At 46.7% G+C, this 18,954-nt stretch overlaps 1 protein-coding gene and 1 non-coding gene across 4 annotated transcripts; both read left to right on the top strand.

Moving 5' to 3' along the window:
- Positions 1 to 3,915: 3,915 nt before the first annotated feature.
- Positions 3,916 to 11,408, top strand: EIF5 (eukaryotic translation initiation factor 5). Of its 3 annotated transcripts, none has more exons than XM_053980093.1 (12): positions 3,916 to 3,995; positions 4,163 to 4,355; positions 6,405 to 6,684; positions 6,928 to 7,009; positions 7,237 to 7,409; positions 7,714 to 7,825; positions 8,476 to 8,615; positions 9,092 to 9,250; positions 9,452 to 9,613; positions 9,857 to 10,021; positions 10,240 to 10,374; positions 11,011 to 11,408. In XM_053980093.1, exons 3-12 carry the CDS (start codon positions 6,613 to 6,615, stop codon positions 11,101 to 11,103), a joined length of 1,293 nt encoding a protein of 430 aa, XP_053836068.1. In that variant the 5' UTR covers positions 3,916 to 3,995; positions 4,163 to 4,355; positions 6,405 to 6,612; the 3' UTR covers positions 11,104 to 11,408. The 3 variants fall into 3 exon arrangements, with proteins under 3 accessions (XP_053836068.1, XP_053836069.1, XP_053836067.1); XM_053980094.1 differs by lacking the exon at positions 3,916 to 3,995 and adding an exon at positions 5,678 to 5,872 and having other exon boundaries at positions 4,068 to 4,355; XM_053980092.1 differs by lacking the exon at positions 3,916 to 3,995 and having other exon boundaries at positions 4,068 to 4,355.
- On the top strand, positions 8,152 to 8,275 carry LOC128809622 (small nucleolar RNA SNORA28). The gene has a single exon (XR_008437801.1). It is a non-coding gene; the product is annotated as a small nucleolar RNA SNORA28 (small nucleolar RNA).
- Positions 11,409 to 18,954: the final 7,546 nt, after the last annotated feature.

Genomic DNA, 18,954 nt, shown 5'->3' with positions numbered 1-18,954 from the left:
GTGGTTACTAATGGGCATTATGAACAGGCAGGTAGCTTTGACAGCATGTTCTCAGCTGGAAGCTGTACTCCCAGGGACTCTTATCTTCCACATCCACTTCTTTCAGCAACCATATAAATGTAGCAGGCAGATTTGCCAACCACAACATGCAACTGCTGGATAATGGTAGTGGTTGCCAGTTAGGCCCATAGCCAAAGCTGCTACCTAGACAAACTGAGAAAACCAGGCTTCCCTGATTCCTATCACCAGCATTTCCACTTACTGCTGAGACACAGAGAAAAGATAGGTTTCCAAGACAGGGACCTCACTGCTATCAAACACTGGTTTGTATTCTGCAGAGAAGCTGTTTGCCTCTCCTTGCTGTGGTGACTCCCTTGTATAGGCAGATATACACTGGAAGAGAAAGAGGGAGGGGTACAGGGAACCTCACTAGTGACAAGACCAGATCTGGGGTAGAGCTCATGCTGTCAGCTAACACTGAGCCCTTTCAGAGCACTCAGACCCAAATACTAGCTGGGAGATTTTAGCATTTCTGCATAGTAATAGAAGCAACAAAAATAGCTTCCATAAATAATGGCTATGTGTGTGTGTAACATCACACACTTGCTTTCATGATTTTCTCTGTTTACTAATTCCTGAGCTACTAATAATAGCTAACAGGAATGATGGTGCTACAGAGCATGGAAAGAAAAGCATTTCACAAAGTGAACCTCCCCAAGATGGCCAGTGAGGTGCCGGACAGAAACGACTCTGAAGCTCCTGAACAGTAAAACCAGAATTAACCTCTGCCCTTGTGAATGATCAACGTCTAGTGTCAATCCCGATGGATTTCAGACCCCCCCTTCCCTATAGGTTACCTATTCCAACCTGACATGTAAATAATTAAACTTTTTCTACACATTGCCAAGATAGGAAGAAGAAAGGCTATTGCTATTCCACGTAACTATAGATAAGCTTGTCCCTCCTTCCATCTCCTGAAATTACAGCCAAAGCCGGCAGGAGGAGGAATCCCTTACTCAGGTGCTAATGTTCCTGCCTGCACTGGACGAAATAAGAGCTCTGACCCAGCCTCTGGGAGAGAACACACACAGCAGAGACAAAACATTCTTCAAGGCCAAGGTTACCAAGAGGGCATTGAATTAGGGTTATGTTTGCAGCCAGCTGCACCACTGAGGGAGGACAAACTCGCTGAATAAACCACAGAAGGACATCAAGTTGCCAATCAGGGATTAAAAGCACACATTGTAATTGTTCAGATTACAAACCTAATTCTGAAGATGTTAAATATGTTAAGAATTTCAATAGAGTTTTGATTTTGCTGCATTGTCACAGTCATTGACTCTTGGTTATTTCTAATAAAAACCAGCTAAGGCAACATGGAACAAACTTGGTTTGTTCAAGGCTGAACTCAGCAATAATAAAGCATTTCTGTGATAAGGAGAATTCAACAGTGGAAAATTTCCTATTCTTAGACGTGAAAACATTTGGAAAACCCGACTTACTGATGTCATTTAAAATGTCATATCTACAAAAGTATGTATAAAACCTGCATAGTTTCTGTCAATAAAATGCAAAGTACACAAGCAGTCTGTATTTTGAAGGTCACACAAGCAATGTGAACTATGAACTTCAGGATTCATGAAATTGTGACATTTTAAAATGGGAGGAGAGAAAATATTTTTCTGTCTTGTCCATACCATGAAATATTAAAATGAACAAACTGTAAATATTAAGATTCAGTAAAAAATATTTGGAATCCAACATTTAATATTAATTAATTTTCTGCTGAGGAAAAAAATCAACAACTAGGCACCATGAAGTCAATAATCCACAGTTTTAGTCTGATTTGCATAATCCAGGAGAATGTCATGTGATTTCACCTGGATGAGACCTGCTTTTTACAGAAAAAACACCATCTTAAAAGGTACCTCTTTAACTTTTGTCAATTTATATACTATATTTAAAAACTATCTTTATGCTATTAATTGTAAGGGTTCAGAGTTATTCATAATGTCAAATAGTACCAAATCCAGGGTCTCTTTCCCAGCAGCTCACTAAGTGGTGTTGGCAACAGTATACTTTAACACTTGTAATTTATTAACCCCCTAGGTGTTGTAATACATAGCTAAAGCCACAGTCAGGAGGCATTTTGCAAGTTATATGTGCCACATAGTTTCACAGCAAAGGATTTTCTGCTGTGCTTTTCTTGCCTCACACTTTTTTAATGACTTTTTCCCCTCCTGCTAACTGCCAAGCCCGGCATACTTTGGAGATGCTTCCTTATTTTGCCCTAACACACTCTCTCCCATTTCAGAAAGTGTTGCTGTGCATTTATCAAGGAGACATTTTACATATCCTGAAGAATGTTTACTTTTTCAAATGCTGATAGTGAAGTCCAAGACAACCTTATATGATGGATCCTCCATCCCCAGAGGTGTCCAAGGCCAGGTTGGATGTGGCTGATCTGGTGGATGGTGTTCCTGCCTGTGGTGAGGGGTTAGCACTAGATGATCCTTAAGGTCCCTTCCAACCCAAACCATTCCATGATTCTTTACAGGAGAGTGTCCTGGCTAGGATGACCAGCTATTCCACATACTGAAAGGAGACATGTAGCAAGGGCAGCTGCCACAATGAGGGTTTTGATAGAAAGCACCAAGATATGCATATTTATCTCTGGTTGCTTTTTCATTGTCCCTGTGTGCTACTGGAAGTGGCAGTAGTCCTGCTTTCATGACATCTAAGAAAACATCATTTATCAGCCACCGCCCTGAGTGCAGTTCTGCATATCAGACCAAAAACTTTCAATATGTACTTCAAGGTTCAACAGGAGGGATCTCTCCTTTGACTACATCAATGTGATATCAAAGGCAGGAAAATTATGCATTAAAACTAACTTTAGGCAGGACGAGATTTAGAGTATATAGCATTATTTAATGTCACTACTAGTTTTACTGTCATTCCCTCTCTTTTCCTCTATACTCCCACAGAGCCATCAAGAAGCTTTACAACATTACTCAGTAAGAGAGTGACAGGAACTGAGGAGCATTGCTCTGCTGGGGAGTGTTTATAGGGGTAACAGAGCTGGTTGCCCACTCAGTTCATAAAGTCAGGGAAAAATTCTTTGGCACTTGAACATTATTGATGCTCTAAAATACCCAAAACATATAACTCCTGTGATACTGGGGGAGTAGATGGAAGAAGATGGGAAAGAACAAGAAACAGGGAAGAAAGGATGCAAGTTTTCTGCTTTTTGAGTGAAAATAAATCAAGATATGCATTTCATTCAGGGTCCCAATCCAGCTACATAGGGCGGGCAACATTTTCCACTAAGAACAGAGTACATGCATATGACACTTGTGTCATTCTTTGTAAGGCAGCCCAGGCACCCAGAGCCACCCAGCGCTGAGCCTTTATGACACTGCAGGTGAATAGCAGGCTCTTCCCCAACCCCAAAAGCTGGCTGTGCAGGAAAAACACAACTGATTCAGCAACTTAATTGCTTTGAATTCTTTGTATTATTACTTGTAACATAGTTGATGAGATGTCAAGCACTGGGTCACTGCCCGCCCGGGAGTAGCTCACCTCCCACCCCGGGGCAGAGTTTGGGCACACCGGGCAGGACGGAGGGGCCGGGGGAAGCTGGGAGTCCCCTCAGCCCCCGGGAGCGCCCTCGGCCCCGGCCCCGGCCCCTCAGCCCCGGCCCCGCCGCACCGGCCCGGCCGCGGCCCCCCCGCCCCGCGCTCTCTCGCGAGACTCGGTCGCTGTAGACGCGATGTCCTTTGGGGCACTGGCGAGGGGGAGGGCACGGGGGAGGGAGGCAAAGCCTTGATTGACAGCGGCTTTCACCAATAGGCGAGGGGAGCAGCGAGGTTTTAGCCAATAGCTTCACAGCGAGGGGAGCGGTGAGCCAATGGCGATAGTGGGGGGCGGGGCGCACCGCTGGCTGATTGATCCCAGCTCTGGCGTTGTTCAGTCGGAGCGAGAACATTCTAGAGGTGAGTACGGGGCAGCCATTGCCGGGTCCCGTCCGCCGGCCCCTCCTGCCTCAGCTGCGCGCTTCTCGCCGCCTCTCCCTCCCCCCTTCCCTCTTCTCCCCCCTCCTCTTCCCTCTTCCTCACAGGTGCCGCCGCTAACGATGCTCCTGATTGTGTTTTGCCCGCAGATTGCCCGGCACCGCTCTCCCTGGTGATACCGCCCGCCCCAGGACGCCGGGACCCGGAGGCTGCGGCGTCCGCCTCCGCCTCCCTCTCCGTCTGGATATAAGCGCCCCCTCGGCCCTGTTCTCCTCTCACAATCGGCTTCGTCGCAGCCCGGGGCGAGCAGCGTTGGGTTTATGTCTTTATTGGACGAAAACGGTGAGTGCTAATAGTGGGCTAGGGCGGGTGAAGGCAGCGGGGTAAGGGTCGGGGGGGCAGGCAGGCGGGTGGTTTGGGCTGGGCTGGGGCCTCAGCCTGTGGGTGAACGGTGGATATTTGCAGAGGTTTTGTGTAACGAAGCGTCCGGCACTTTGACGGGCGGGGGAAGAGAAGCAACGCGGAGACGGGGGGGCGGGGGAACAAACAACATAAAAACGCACAACAAAATTCAACTCTAAAAGCAGCAGACCTTCAGCTGTGGGGTTATTGTTTGGGGTTTGGGGGGCCGAGGCTTTTTTTTTTTTTTTTTTTTTTAATTATTTGTATTCATTTCGCCGCCGCCATGCGACGAGACAAGATGGCGGCGGCGGGGCCGCGCCTCCCGCGCTGTGCCGGGGGGGCAGTGGCGCAGTTCCCACCGGCCGCGGGCGGGGGCGCTCGGCCGCGCTCCCGAGGGGCGGCCCCGGGGGACACTCGGGGGGCGGCCCGGGCTGGGGGGGGGGCGGTGGGGCTCCCCCGTCCCGCGGCGGGGCGCATGCGCGGCCGGCGGTGACTCCCCCATGGCTCCCGGCGCTGACTCAGTGCTTGATTGCTGCATTTATGACTCACCGCGAGCGGGGCGGGGACGCGGCGCTGTGCGGCAGGGAGTCGATGTGCCTTCCCGCTCTTTCCTCCGTGCGCGGCATATGGAGGGGGTGGTGCTTGGGATGAGGTGTCGTAGGGACCAGGAGAGGGAGCTTCAGCCTGCAGCGGACAAATGCTGCGCTCTGGAAGGAGGGAAAAACGGTGCGCTCCTTCTGGGATCTCGGTCACTGAGAGAGCTGCTTCCTCAGCATTTCTTCAAACACGTGGTCAGGTTACACGGTGGCTCTTTTTAGACATCCTGGGGAAGGAAATGGTGTGTTTTAAACGGAGTCCGCGGTGTACTTTTTGCTGAGGAAGGATAAAATTGTATCAGGGCTAATGTAATGTAATCTCTAAGGCACGTAGAGATCTACGTTCTTATTGTGTAAAGGAGTTGTAAACCTGACCAGAGGGACTCGATCATGTTGCACCATAGGCACGCTCTTCCACATAAATACTAAGAAGGCTTTTTTAATGTGTCAGCGCTTGTCATTAACGATAACAACATGATGACGTGTCAGAATAGCCACGCTCTGTAGTCAGGGTTGCCTGTGTAGTCAACCAATTGTGGCTTAAGTACTCTTAGATCTGATTATAGAGGCACGTGTTAATTTAAATATGTAAATACTGCTCAAGGCAACGTTAATAATAGGATTCATCCTCCTTCCCCTTCCTCCCCCTCCTCCATTTCCCCCAAGAAAAAATCAACTGGAAAAGCTGCTGCACTGCTCTGTACCTCTGCATTGCTAGGCTTTCTACAGTGAAGCAACTTCTGTCAGACTTTATCAGGCTTATTGTTAAGTCAGAACTCAACAGAAGCTGCTATGAGAATCCATAAGTGAGAGGGAGAATTACGTAATTTTCAACTCTTTTCCACTCCGATTCAAAAACTGGTAAGCCGTGTAGAAACTTATGTTGGGCTACAGATTGCTGCTGCTTCATCTTAGTTATATTTTGCAACATTTTGGCAGACTTCAGTTTGTGATAGGTTCATGATGTGGAATTTGAAATGGATTTCCAAATATTTCTCCTGATTTCCTGTGCCCTTCAGCCTGAAACCATACCACGTGACCCTTATGGTGCAAGTCGCTGGTCTGCATAATAATTCGAGGAGTGTGCCCTTCCTTAGTGATCCCAGAACTCCTGCTGGAATTAATTGAATAAAAAAGTAGTTGTAAGCTGTTCAGTGGTTTTAGGGTAGTAAGAGAGGGTGGGAAGCGTGGTGGTGCAGTTAAAGAAAAGTTCCTTAGCGCAGTGCAAGCCAAGGATGGATTTCAGTTCCATAGGTTGAAGAAAACCATAGCATAGCAAATGTACTTTTCCCTTTTTCTCACCCTAAATATCATCCATTATATAGCTTTGTAGCAAGAGTGGATTGGTGTACATTAAGCTAAACTTAATTTTTTTGTGTGTTAACATTTGCAGAGCTGTTGCGCAGCCACTGGTACCTGTATTGGGGAAACATAGCATACAAGCAAGAACCTTACAGCCTCAGTGGCGAAAATTTTTTCATGTCAGAGACCGAGAACTCTTGCAGTCGTTTATGTCATCCCGTCTTCTCCAGACAGAAGATACCAAAAAACTGCAATCAAAGATCTCTTCATCTTATTGATAAAGCTACTAATAAGGCAAAATGTCTGTCAACGTCAACCGCAGTGTTTCAGATCAGTTCTATCGCTACAAAATGCCCCGTCTGATTGCCAAGGTAACTTCCTAAGCAGCAGCTGGAAGCAGGGAGTGTTCTCCCAGGAGGGGAAAGAGAGGTCATGATAACGCTTGGCCACTCAGGGCAGGGAGGGTGTGCGCTCCTTCAGTCCACACTAAGTGGATGGTAGTCTTGGAAGGAGATGCACTTCAAAGCAGAATTTTGGTGTAGTTAAATGGGAAATGCCCACTGGGTTTGGCTGTTGCAAGTGTTTAACCTTAAAATATTATTTGTTTTCTTTAGGTGGAGGGCAAAGGAAATGGAATAAAGACGGTTATAGTCAACATGGTTGACGTTGCAAAGGCGCTTAATCGGCCTCCAACGTGTAAGTATTGTGGAATGACACAGCATTTTGTAATGCTTTTCTGTATGAAGTGGTAGTGTTAATTGGCTAGTAAAGCATTAATACTGTTCCTTAAAGATTTATAAGAAAAAAATGTCATTATCTCAGGATTAAAGAATGGCCAGAAAGAACCAGTAGCCTTTTTACTGGCTGTTCAAGAATCACAACAAAGATATGAATGTGGTAGTGGCTATATTTTTCCTTTACAGATCCTACCAAATTTTTTGGTTGTGAGCTGGGAGCACAGACCCAGTTTGATGTTAAGAATGACCGTTACATTGTCAATGGATCTCATGAGGCGAATAAGCTGCAAGACATGTTGGATGGATTCATTAAAAAATTTGTTCTCTGTCCTGAGTGTGAGAATCCTGAAACTGATCTGGTGAGTGCTCTGTGTGCATTAACAATGACACCATGGAAACACTGTGTTAGACGTTTGTGAAAGCAGTGCGAAGTTAAAAGACTTCAATATCTATGAACAGAAAATCAAGTACACATTCTTGCACCCTTTGGGAAGGTTTTCGTCTCTTAACAGTTCATAACTTCTGGAATAAATTGCTACTTCTAAACTTTGTCTTTAGAGGGTGATACAAAGTATTTAAACCTCTGGCTTAAAATGTAGACATCAGGCTTTAATGCAGTTGTTCTGTAAGTAGTAAATTAACTGGAGGTTGTTCTCTTTACAGCATGTCAATCCTAAGAAACAAACTATAGGTAACTCTTGCAAAGCCTGTGGCTATCGAGGCATGCTTGACACAAACCATAAACTCTGCACGTTCATTCTCAAAAACCCACCTGGTAAGTGCCTTTACTTACTTCTGGGGATAAAGAGAACTTCTGCATTAGTGGTGTTATGGAAGTAGAAAAATAAATAGCTCACATCTAATAGAAATGTAAAAAGGCACCAGCATACTCCTAGAGTGTGTTTGGGAATCAAGATGGAGCTGTGCTGGTAATGTCTTTCCTCCTTACAATGTGTCCTTCCAAGTAGAGCTGTTCGTTAAAAGCTGGATTTGCCTGTGCAGGACAAAACTTACAAGGAAGGAAGGTAGTTAGCTTTAGGTCAGCATGAAATGTGAGAGTAGGAAGTAAAAGCTGTAGTAAGTGCAAACTGTGATCTGTGCAAGCAACACTCTGTAGTAAGCATCTAGTTGCCTGCTGCAATTTAAGCTTGCTAGAATAGAAAAGTCTAACCTATTCCAGGGGTCTCTGCTTTGTGAGGTCACCTGTTATATAGACTTGGACAATTTTGGTGACAAGCAAGACTTTGACTGCAGCTGGGGGTTTCCCCACCAAATGTACATATCCCTGAGTGTGTCTGGGGATGGGTACTACCCATAACTTGCAGCTAATGACAGCATCCAAACCCACTTGGGGATTTGGCAGAGGTGCAGGGACTTTCTAGTTTGCTCTAGTTCATAGAACAAAACATTAAAATTCACTTGCAGAAAGTGGTGACACTGGTACAGGAAAGAAAGAAAAGGAGAAGAAGAACAGAAAAGGCAAGGACAAAGAGAATGGTTCTGTGTCCAGCAATGAGACACTTCCACCCCCACCACCAGAGGAGATTACTCCTCCACAGGTTGTGGTAAGTAGAAGGGAAAGTGGGGAGATAAGGGTGTGTGGTGTGTTGCTCAGATTTAAACCTCTGAAGTCACTGGCATTCCTTGCTGGTCAACATTGCACCTAAAAGTCTTAGTGTATCCAGAATTTCGTGCTGGGATACAAGGGTCCCTGATTTTCTGTAGCATCTTTATCAACTCACCAGTACCAGCATTTGTGCTCCTTGCTAAGTGAAGGCTGCCTATCCTTTATCACTCCTTTTCAGGCATCTGGATTGTCTCCTGTGTACTAGGTAGAGTGGTTGAACTGCAGTTCAAGTAGCCCTGCAGATGGCTATAGAGTACTTACTTCCTATATTTGCACTTTCTCCATGATCTTTGACTTGCAAATTTTATTCTAAACATTTCTTCAGGCTGTCAAATCCGTATTATTTCTATCCTCAGGTAATACTAAGCTTGCAGTAATATTTTGTGGATCTCTTGTTTTGGTTTTGTATTGTAGGAGGAGGAGGATGATGATGACTGGGGTGAGGACACAACAGAAGAAGCCCAGAGGCGTAGAATGGATGAAATCAGTGACCATGCGAAGAACCTCACACTTAGTGAAGACCTGGAAAGAACTATAGAGGAGAGAGTCAACTTGCTATTTGATTTTGTAAAGGTAACTATTCTCTGGTTGTTGGCTTGATGTAATCACTCAGCTGTAATTGTACAAAATGTTTGTAAGGAAACTAAAAGCAACTTACTCGAGCTTCTGCAAAGTACTGTCTCTACCACCAGTGGGAAGGGACGACTGCAAAGAGCATTAATGCAGACCTCAAGTGGCCTTAAAATGTTTCTCTCTATACCTGTTTCCCTCTAGAAAAAGAAGGAAGAAGGTGTCATCGATACTTCTGACAAAGACATTGTAGCAGAAGCAGAGAGACTGGATGTAAAGGCTATGGGCCCACTTGTTCTCACTGAAGTCCTTTTTGACGAAAAGATTCGTGAACAAATCAGAAAATACAGACGTCACTTCCTTCGTGTAAGCTATCTCTTCGAACAGTGGTCACAATGAGCGCAGGAGTTTTTTGTAGCAGTTGCTTGGTACTGTGGGGAAGGACTTTTTGTAGTGTTTTATTTTTAGACTTCTCCTTGGCTAGGGGGAGCTGCTGGGAAGAGATAGTACGAATTATTGTAAACTTTGCAATCTTACAGAGCTGCTTCTTATAGAGTCTGGAGAGAGGGTAAAAAAGCTCATTCAATCACTTTTGCTTTTATATTCTAGTTCTGCCACAACAACAAGAAAGCTCAGAGGTACCTTCTCCATGGCTTCGAGTGTGTGGTAGCTATGCATCAGTCTCAGCTTATTTCAAAAATACCACATATTTTGAAGGAAATGTATGACGCAGATCTTCTGGAAGAAGAAGTCATCCTTGGCTGGGCAGAAAAGGTAAAGGGCAGTTTGTAATGTACGGTTGCAATTAAGTACCTAAAGGTCACCTATTGCATCTGGCTTCTCCATTCCTGGTGTAGCTTGTGCAGTAAGAGGCCTCTTCCACAAAAATGTGGTGTGGAAGGCAGTGGGTGAGATTGTTCCTGTTTAGGCAGTATTTGGGTACAATCTGGTGTAAACTCCTTCAGTGTTCACACAAAGTATCTGTCTTTCAGGCCTCAAAGAAATACGTTTCAAAGGAGCTTGCCAAAGAAATCCGTGTCAAAGCAGAACCATTTATTAAATGGCTAAAGGAAGCTGAAGAAGAATCTTCCGGTAATGAAGAAGAGGATGAAGATGAAAATATAGAGGTAGGAAAGGCTTGCTTACTGTCAGCAGCTCCAAGGCTGCACTGCTCCTGCATGCTTAAGTCTTGTAACCTTGTTCGGTTGCACTCTGAGATGGATTACTTGGGGTATTACTGTGCATGCTGGGAACAGGAGGAACGCTCCATTTACAATGCTTTGTTAAGTGTTGCTAATTGTCTACGTGAGATCACTGTAATACAGTTGCACCTGGGTGGCCCAAGATTGTGCCATTCTACAGTGACAGTAGCAGCTCATGTAGTGCAAGGTTGACAGGAGGCATCAAGCATCATGTCTCATGTTGTAGATGAGTTAGTGGGGGTGTGTTTGTTAGATAAGCTGATGGAAGAATAACTGACCATTTTCCTCACAGTTTAGGCCTAGGTAAAATCTGTTGGTTACACTCCAGCTGGCTGTGCTGGGAGTGTTTTTACACAGGGATTGGTTGGTTGTTCTCCTCCCAGCATTGTATTGTCCTGCTCCTGAGTAGGAGATGCTGCTTCCCCCAGATGTACATGCACAGCTCTGCCTTACAAAGCAGGGATTCATGGCCGTGGTCAGGAGGGTGGTTGGGTGTTGGAATTACTCCAGTGCTTAGTGGCAGTAGGTGCTGTAGTTAAAGGAAGTGTCTTGTCTCCACAGGTGGTGTACTCCACAACTGCCAGTGTACCTAAAGTTGAAACTGTGAAGCCTGCAAACAATAAAGATGATGATATCGATATTGATGCCATTTAAAGTGATGCAACATAGCTTCCAGCGTAGTAATGCAAAATTCTCTGCATTTTCTGCCAGAAGTGTGACTTGTACGTGCACAAGCTGAAATGGCTTAACATCCTGCTACTTTGTACTCTAAAATGTATCTTTTTACTGTGACTGGTCTTGTGTAACTAAGCCTAATACCAAGGAGTCAGCACGTCGGTGAACTGATCTAGTTTGCAACTGGCATGTTCTATTTTGTTTTTCTAACTTGTGTTGGACACATACTTGGAGCACATTTATACAGTTGTGGAAATAAAGGATTTGGTTTTGGTCAATCTTCATTTGTGATTCAACCCCCTTATTGCTTTTCCAAGTAAGTATTTACACAGCTCAATGAAATTTGTGAAGCTGATCACACAGTGACAATCTCTTGAATGAGACAAAATCCCACCTTAACCCTAGATGCTGTTCCAACAGTGGAGATTTGAAACCTGGGCAAGAAGCACGTGTTGGGTAATCAACAGTGTGCAACTGCCAGCTTCTTAAAGCAGGACAGCTGTGTCTGTATTTTGATCTTTGGATGCTTGGAGTTTTTTAAACAAACTTCAGTTGTAATCATACATGAGTTGGGTTTTGGCTTGGGTTTTTCCTTTCCTGTGCTTTACAACAGCTCCAAATCCAGGATTAAAGCAGCAGGAGCTGGTACTGCTGCAGTTGGTGTGTGCTGCCCCTGAAGACCTGGCTGTTGTCATGGGTCCAGCTGTGCAGTGCCACCACAGCACAGGCCAAGCAGTGTCCAGCTCCAGCCTCATTTGGGGAGGGAGGGGCAGAGGAGATCTGGCACCCTGAGTGCAGAGGTCTCTAAAGTTCACCTGCTTATCTCTGGAAGTGTCTTAAATACCAATGTTGAGGGATCAGATTCCTTTAGAAGCAGGATAACTTAAAACCTGGTCCATCAAAATCAGGAACCTGGTATGACATGGTGTGTGACAAGTTTTGGCCAGGAAGGAGTTAAGGGTGGGGGTTTTGTTGTCCTTCACAGCTGCCTGCCAGGAAAATCAAGAGTGTTTTGGGTTTTTTTGTTGGATTCAATATAAGAAGTTTTGAGAGATCAAGGCTGCAGTGCATGGTGAGCTGCTTTTTCTGGTCAGGTTGTTCTGACAGAACTTGGAATTGGACAAAAGCAAAGACTGTGTTTGGGTAATTGCAGCAGGGATTCCTTGAGCTGCAGGTTCTGTTCTGCAGTGTCTTGTGTTGCATGTGGCCCTGGCAGTGAGTCATCACTGGGCACTAGCAGCTGTGGCAAATAGTGCTAGAACCATGGGGTAAAGCCATGGAACATTTCAAAATGCCTTTTTATGTGGATTTTTATTGCTGTAATACAAACCCACAATTTTTAATTTAGAGACAGGTTTATTCCTAGCTTCTTTTGTCTAAAAGAAAATCTGTTCTCCATTGGGTTTAAATGAGGTTTGTATTACCAAAATGCCCATTTTCATGCGTGTTTGGGAACACAGAAGATTGATTACTAGTCCCTGTGTACCCTCTCAGGAGCACATCTGTTCCTTCTGGTGCAGGCACGTGCCTCCCTTGTGTAACTTGTGAGCACACCCTGGTAAGTGTTACTCATGACTAGAAGGTTTCTGCCTGAAGTAGATTTTTTGTGGTATTGGCTGCTGTGAAAGGTGACACCAGTGAAGTACCATTTCAGGGGTGGTCAGTCACATTTCAGGGCTGACTTGATGGCAATTGCAAGCTTCAACCCATAGGGATAATCTCTGGCTGTTTGGTTTTTCCCCCCCAGGCTGTAACGACTAGCAAGACATACCTGTTCCTTCCTGCAGGGAAAGTAGGAAATAAATTACCCAAAAAAGCTTTTTGTAGGGTCAGTGAAGTGATTGTCATACCAAAGCTATAGGATGGTAGATTTGGTGTAAAACATGGTGGGAGTATGCAGGAAAGAGAGGTGTTCTTGTCTGTAGTAACCCACAGGTGGATCAGAGTGAGTGTATCACAAAGTGGTACCATAATTCAGCCATGGTGGAGGCTTCTAGAAGTGCTGAGGCTGCCACTATGAAATTCCTGGTACTGAGTTACACTTCTGACCCTGTTTTCACATTCTTATTGCTGTTTCTGTCTCAGATTATTAACTGATGATTCCACCAGCTCATAAAAATTGAGTGTTTATTGTGTGATTATTTCTTTAGGGAAGGAAGTCTGACATAAAACTTTCATGAGTCTTTGAATGTATTGCCTCTGCTATCTGATTAAAAATAACAAGTACATCTTCAAAAGGCAACTTGGAGTTCAGATAAAACCTGCTCCAGGCTTCAAAGTTAGACTTCTGGCACCCAGGAAAGAAACAGTGCTGGGTGATTCCCCTCACTTGGTGCTGTACCGTGTCTCTGTTAGAAAACCTCAGTGTGAACGCTGCCCTTGGGCAGGTGCAGGGTCTCGTGGCAGGTCCATCAGCCTCGGCTTTTCAAACCCTCATCTCTTTGCAGGAGCCTGAGATTGGGAGCTTTGCTGCAGCTTGGCAGCCTCTGGCAGCAGTTTCTCTTCATCCAGCATGACAAGGAGCTGCTCAGCTGCCAGCTCTGCTTGGGGCTCAGTAGCTTCAACCAGGGTTTGAAATCCTGACTGTTGTGCATGTAAGAAGTAAGAATGCCTGGTTTTACTTTTATCCGTTAAAACCTACAAGTTGTCATTAGAGGCCAGTGCCTCCTCAGCTGGATCTGGTTAGGTATCTGTTAGATAAAAGTGTGCTCTTTGCTCCTGAGCGTGCACAGCTCAGGCTTGTAGTGAGGTGAGGGCTAAAGATGAGAAAAATGATTTGAAGGGATTGCAGTAGGCAGAGGAATGTGCTCGATGCTTTTGTTTTACCTTGCTGTGGTAGTGGCTTCCCTTGCCAGTGTACCTGTGATGTGGTGTTCCCCCAGAGGTCACCTCTGCCAGGCCACTTGCCTGAGGCATTGCCACAAGGCTGTCATTCCTCCCCAGCTAAGATCTGCCTTGTTCCCTGGGGTAAGAGGCTTGTGGAAAGATCATGATCTCCACCCAAGTCAAACAGCTCGGTTGATTTGTTGCTGTTCAGATGTACCACAGAGTTTAAATAGTTGATAATAAATAATGCTTAGCACGTTGGTATCTTCCAGTTGTGAAAGTTCTGAACCTTGCTGTTTGAAAAGGAGAGGCACCTCTGAAAAGTAGTTAATGTAACGATCTGTAATGAACTGTTCTTTCATTTGAGGGCTGCTATGAAGTTGTAATAAAGATCACAGGACCTCTGGACTCCCAGTGAAAGCAGGGACTGGACATGGCAAGGAGAGATGGAACAAAAGTAGCTGACCCCCAATTAGTCTTTCCAAACTGTGGCAGCTATTCTCAAACTAATTAGTCCCAAAGAGCCTCCCTCAGAGGCCTGTTACTGAGGACTGACTCCTTGCCATTTGGTAACACCACTGAACCGTGAAATCCTGGAACAGAAAACCCAGAAGTAAAGAAAAAAAAAAAAAAGGCAGCTTGAAAACAATGAAATTTAATGCTCTTAAGCCTTATCTGTGAAACACTGCATGGTTCAATTTCAGCTTAAGGTTTATAAAGTTGTTGGAGCTGTTGGGCTTACTTACTTGCTTGACAGGCTGCTGGTGTTGTCTGTGTTTTTCATTTTGGAAATTATCATCTTGCTGCCACAGAGGTGTCAGAATCTGTCTCTTGACCTGGAATTGCTGAGGAGATGTTCTGACACCACTGACAAGCAGCTTTCCCAGGATGTCCCTTCCTTCCCTAGGGCAGACCAGCACCAGGGTATCTCCACAGCTTCCTTAGAGCTACTTCAGCTGACCAATCAAGGGCATGGCCCCAGTGCCCAGGTTATGTTGCTTTTATTCAGTAAAATTCTAAAACCTCTCAATTTTTTTCAGAGCAAACTAAAAAACATCTTGATAGTTTGGGTTAGGAACCTCTAAGGAGCAGATTCACTCAAACAGAGGGAACTCTTCTTACTGTTGTAATTAGTGTCAAATGAGTGCTAAACCATCTTTTCTGCTCATCAGTTTTTCTACTTGCATGTGCCCCCAAGTCATTGCTTACTCAATAGTAAGGGCTCTTTAAGCTAGTTTGTTGTGGCTAAATTACCAGTCCTGGGTGTCCTGGGGGTGAGATGGCAGTGGCTTCCAGTGCTGGCCACACAGATCAGCTGTGACAGGACAGGTTCAGAGTGAAGCCAGGCAGCTGGGTCAGTAAGGCAAGGCTGGGACCAGCAAGGCACAGGGCTGGGCACAGGCCTGCCCGTGGGGGTGCACGACATTTACAAGGGCCCCTGCCCAAGTGCCAAGGTGCCTTGGCCCCAGATGTTTCCTCTCAGGACTTTCTCCCACTGGTCCTTCCACGTCACTCAGCTCCAAGGTTACTCAGCTGCACCACACTGGAGCTTGAACGCAGGCAGTCCTGCACCTGCAAGGAGGGGAAAGGGTTGCAGAGCCTGCTCCTGCTCCCAGGTCCCTGATATTTTCTGAGTTTAGAGCTGTTTTCTTTCTGGTGCTAATCTCACCCCATTACCATGGTATTAGGGGCATTTTCTGCACATTATTTTCTCAAGGGGAAAAGAGATTATTCAAAGGAGTTCTCTGGTCTGAGCACAGAGTTGCAGGCACTACAGCCATACATTCCAAATGAGGGAAGTATCAGCACCAGGAGCAACTCAACTGGAGATTTGTGTGGGTGTTTTATTATTCTCTGTGAATTTGTGCTTGATACTGTTTTTTATATTTATCTGATATTAATAAAACCCAAGTAACTGCATTGACGTCAATGGAGTTTGGCTTTGATTCTGTGCAATTAAGGTAGACATCTGACATCTTTAAAAGAAACATGAGGAAAGTATACTTCCCCAGGAGAATCCTATCTCTTTCTTGTCAGGGAATTGTTAATAAATTATTTATTAATCAATTATCACTCCTACGGACAAAGTCACAGGTATGCAAATCGTGAACAGAGCAGTTCGCATAGGAAAAGACTAAATAAAGAAGTGAAATACTAAATGAAAAGACTAAGGGTGGTCTCTGGGGTTGGGAAAACTGGATTTAAAAGCTACCATCTCTGCCTCCTTTGTTCCTTCAGCCTGTGCTCACATTCTGTATCACAAGCCAGAGGAGCTGGTGGTTGCAGCTGGATGTGCTGTGGAATTTGGGGTGATTGCGGATGGTGGGCAAGCACACTCAGGGAAAATTGCAAACACGAGCACAGCTCCAATGACAGAAAAACACTGTTCTGTGTAGAAAAATTAATGGGATTTTAAACAATATATTTTAGATTCTTATTTATTGGCTGACATTTAATACAGGAGTTTGCATTCTCTATACCTTCTCCATGAACAGGATTGGCTAGATTTTAGTTTTTATTCTGCTGAAAGATGCTTATAAAAGATCCAGAATGCTGAAGAGGAAATTTTAATGAAAATAAATAAAACCCCTTGACTATTGGTGGACTTAATCAAAATCCCAATAAACAATTTAGACAAGATGAACGATGTGGTAGCTGCAGCCACTTGGGCTGCTGTCAGGAACACACCACCTCTAAAGAGCAAAACCCCTGCTTAGGTGGAGCAGTACAGAAACAGGGAGGGGAAAACCTCTCCGTGAGGAAAGTGGGTTGGAGCCTACCCAACAGAGGTCACTGAAGAGCAACACCTTCACCTTGCAGTCAATGAAGGGGCCAAAGTTTTATCAAGTAGCACAACTTGCTGAAGGTGAGTCCAGGGATGAAAAAAAGCCCCCCATAAAAAACAGTAACATATAGAGAGAAATAATCAACAGTGCACTCCTCATGCTGACTAAAAATCAAGGAGATGGAGGGGTGATGAGTCCTCCTAATCAGCATCTGGTCAATCCTGATACCAGAAGACAGGAGCAGTGCATTTGACTTGGGCAAAAAAATGCTGTAGGAAGCAAGAGGTGTTCCTGGAGTCCCCAGAGCTGTGCAGGTGGGTAACCAGCCTCTGTGAACCTCCTCACCTGTGGAGACCTGGGCGTGCTCCCAGCTTTGCATGGCCAGGTTTGTGTGCCTGGGTGAAACATCTGCTCCAGACCTGTTCCTGGGAGAGGACAGGAGAATGTGGGCTGGGAGAGAGACACAGGGAAGCCAGGCTCAGCAGCACAGGCATGGCTGGCTGCATCCTGCTCCGGGTCCCTGAGAGGGAAGCCAGGAAGTGAAGGTGGCTGTGGTGTGTGGGTGGTGAGGATTGAGAGGTGATCGGTGAGGCTTTCCTGTTTGTAACACCAAGAGGCTTTTCCTGGGCAAGGGGGTGGTTTTATCTGAATCACTGAAGGGGAACTGAGTGTTCCTGGTGGGAGGAAAAGTGGGAGAGCAGGTACCTGTCTGTTGTGAGAGCCTTTCTGGAGGCGTTCAGGGATGTGCACTTAGGAGCTGTGGAGCTTCACTAATGCGAGGCACTGACTGCTGCAGTTTCTTCTTTTTATTTTTACTCTCTTATGATACCGTCTCTGCCTTTGTTCCTTTTTTTCACCTCAGCACTGTGGGGTGGGACTGGGAGACAGAAAGAAGCAGCGGTATCGCTAATACCAGAAAACCTGTTCTGCAGGAAAACCTGCAGATGTGTGCAGGATGGGGAAGGACTCATGACCCAGCCTGCCCTGCGCACAGAAGGCCAGAGGGTGATGGGGGATGACAGGCTCCTTCCTGTCTTTCCCCTTTCCCATGAACCCTTTTCAGCTCTGGTCAAAGAGACCAGGTACTGTTCAGGGCATGACCTGATAACCCTCAAGGAGCAACTGGAAGGAAGATCTCCTGCCTTTCCTGCTCCATGGGACTTGCTCTGCTGTGGTGTCAAACAGCCTGTGCGTGCCTTGGTCTGGCCTGGTCAGCAGTGGTGGATTTGGAGTTTATAAGGGAGATGTCTGTAGCTGTCAGAGGGCTGACATCATGGGCCGTGTCCTGAGGAGGCACTTAGGTGTCACAGAAGCTACCAGTGCTGGGAATTTTCTGTGACCTACTTTTCCTCCCAAAATTCTGTTTTGTGACAGTGGCAGAGACCCATTCCCCAGGAACATTCCCAGGAACGTCCCCAGGCTGCAGGAGGGATCCCAGCCGGGGCTGACCTTGCTCCCCCCATCACCGTAACACATGCACGGCCCCCCAGCGCCGTGCGGGAGCACAGCCCAGGCGGGCAGGCAGGATGGGGAGGGCACAGGGACACATTTTGATCTGCCAAAAGGCATGGGTGCCACCTGTGACCCCGAGCATCCGCCACTCTCGCCGGGGCAGGGCTGAGTGGGGCACAGGGACCATCCTAGATCGCGGATCGTGGCCGAGATCGTGGCTGGGACTGCGGGATCAGGCTGGGGGAGCTGGGGCCAGGGCCGGGCTGGGGCCGGGCACTAGCGCGCCTGCGGCGAGGCAATGCGGGGTGCCAGGGATGCGGGGTGCCGGGAATGCGGGGTGCCTGGAGTGCGGGATCCCGGGAGTGCGGGGTGCCGGGGATGCGGGGTGCCTGGAGTGCGGGGTACCAGGAGTGCGGGATCCTGGGAGTGTTGAGTGCCGGGAGTGCGGGGCGCCGGTGCTGCGGGGTGCCGGTATTGCGGAGTGCCGGTGCTGCGGGGTGCCGGTGCTGCGGGGTGTCGGGAGTGAGGGATCCCGGTATTGCGGGGTGCCGGTATTGCGGGGTGCCGGTGCTGCGGGGTGCCGGTGCTGCGGGGTGCCGGTATTGCAGGGTGCTGTTGCTGCGGAGTGCCGGTGCTGCGGGGTGCCGGTGCTGCGGGGTGCCGGTGCTGCGGGGTGCCGGTATTGCGGGGTGCCGGTATTGCGGGGTGCCGGTGCTGCGGGGTGCCGGTATTGCGGGGTGCCGGTGCTGCGGGGTGCCGGTGCTGC

The sequence above is a fragment of the Vidua macroura genome, chromosome 6, assembly GCF_024509145.1.
Source record: "Vidua macroura isolate BioBank_ID:100142 chromosome 6, ASM2450914v1, whole genome shotgun sequence".
Lineage (NCBI taxonomy): Eukaryota > Metazoa > Chordata > Aves > Passeriformes > Viduidae > Vidua > Vidua macroura.
Note: the sequence above shows the minus strand (reverse complement) of the source record. Positions and strands in the feature narration are given on the sequence as shown.

What these genes read in the sequence shown, in the direction of transcription:
- EIF5 (XM_053980093.1), top strand. Translation starts at nt 6,613, where the DNA reads ATGTCTGTCAACGTCAACCGCAGTGTTTCAGATCAGTTCTATCGCTAC. An exon ending in GCTTAATCGGCCTCCAACGT is followed by an intron (nt 7,010 to 7,236) that starts GTAAGTATTGTG and finishes TTTCCTTTACAG; the next exon opens with ATCCTACCAAATTTTTTGGT. An exon ending in AGAATCCTGAAACTGATCTG is followed by an intron (nt 7,410 to 7,713) that starts GTGAGTGCTCTG and finishes TTCTCTTTACAG; the next exon opens with CATGTCAATCCTAAGAAACA.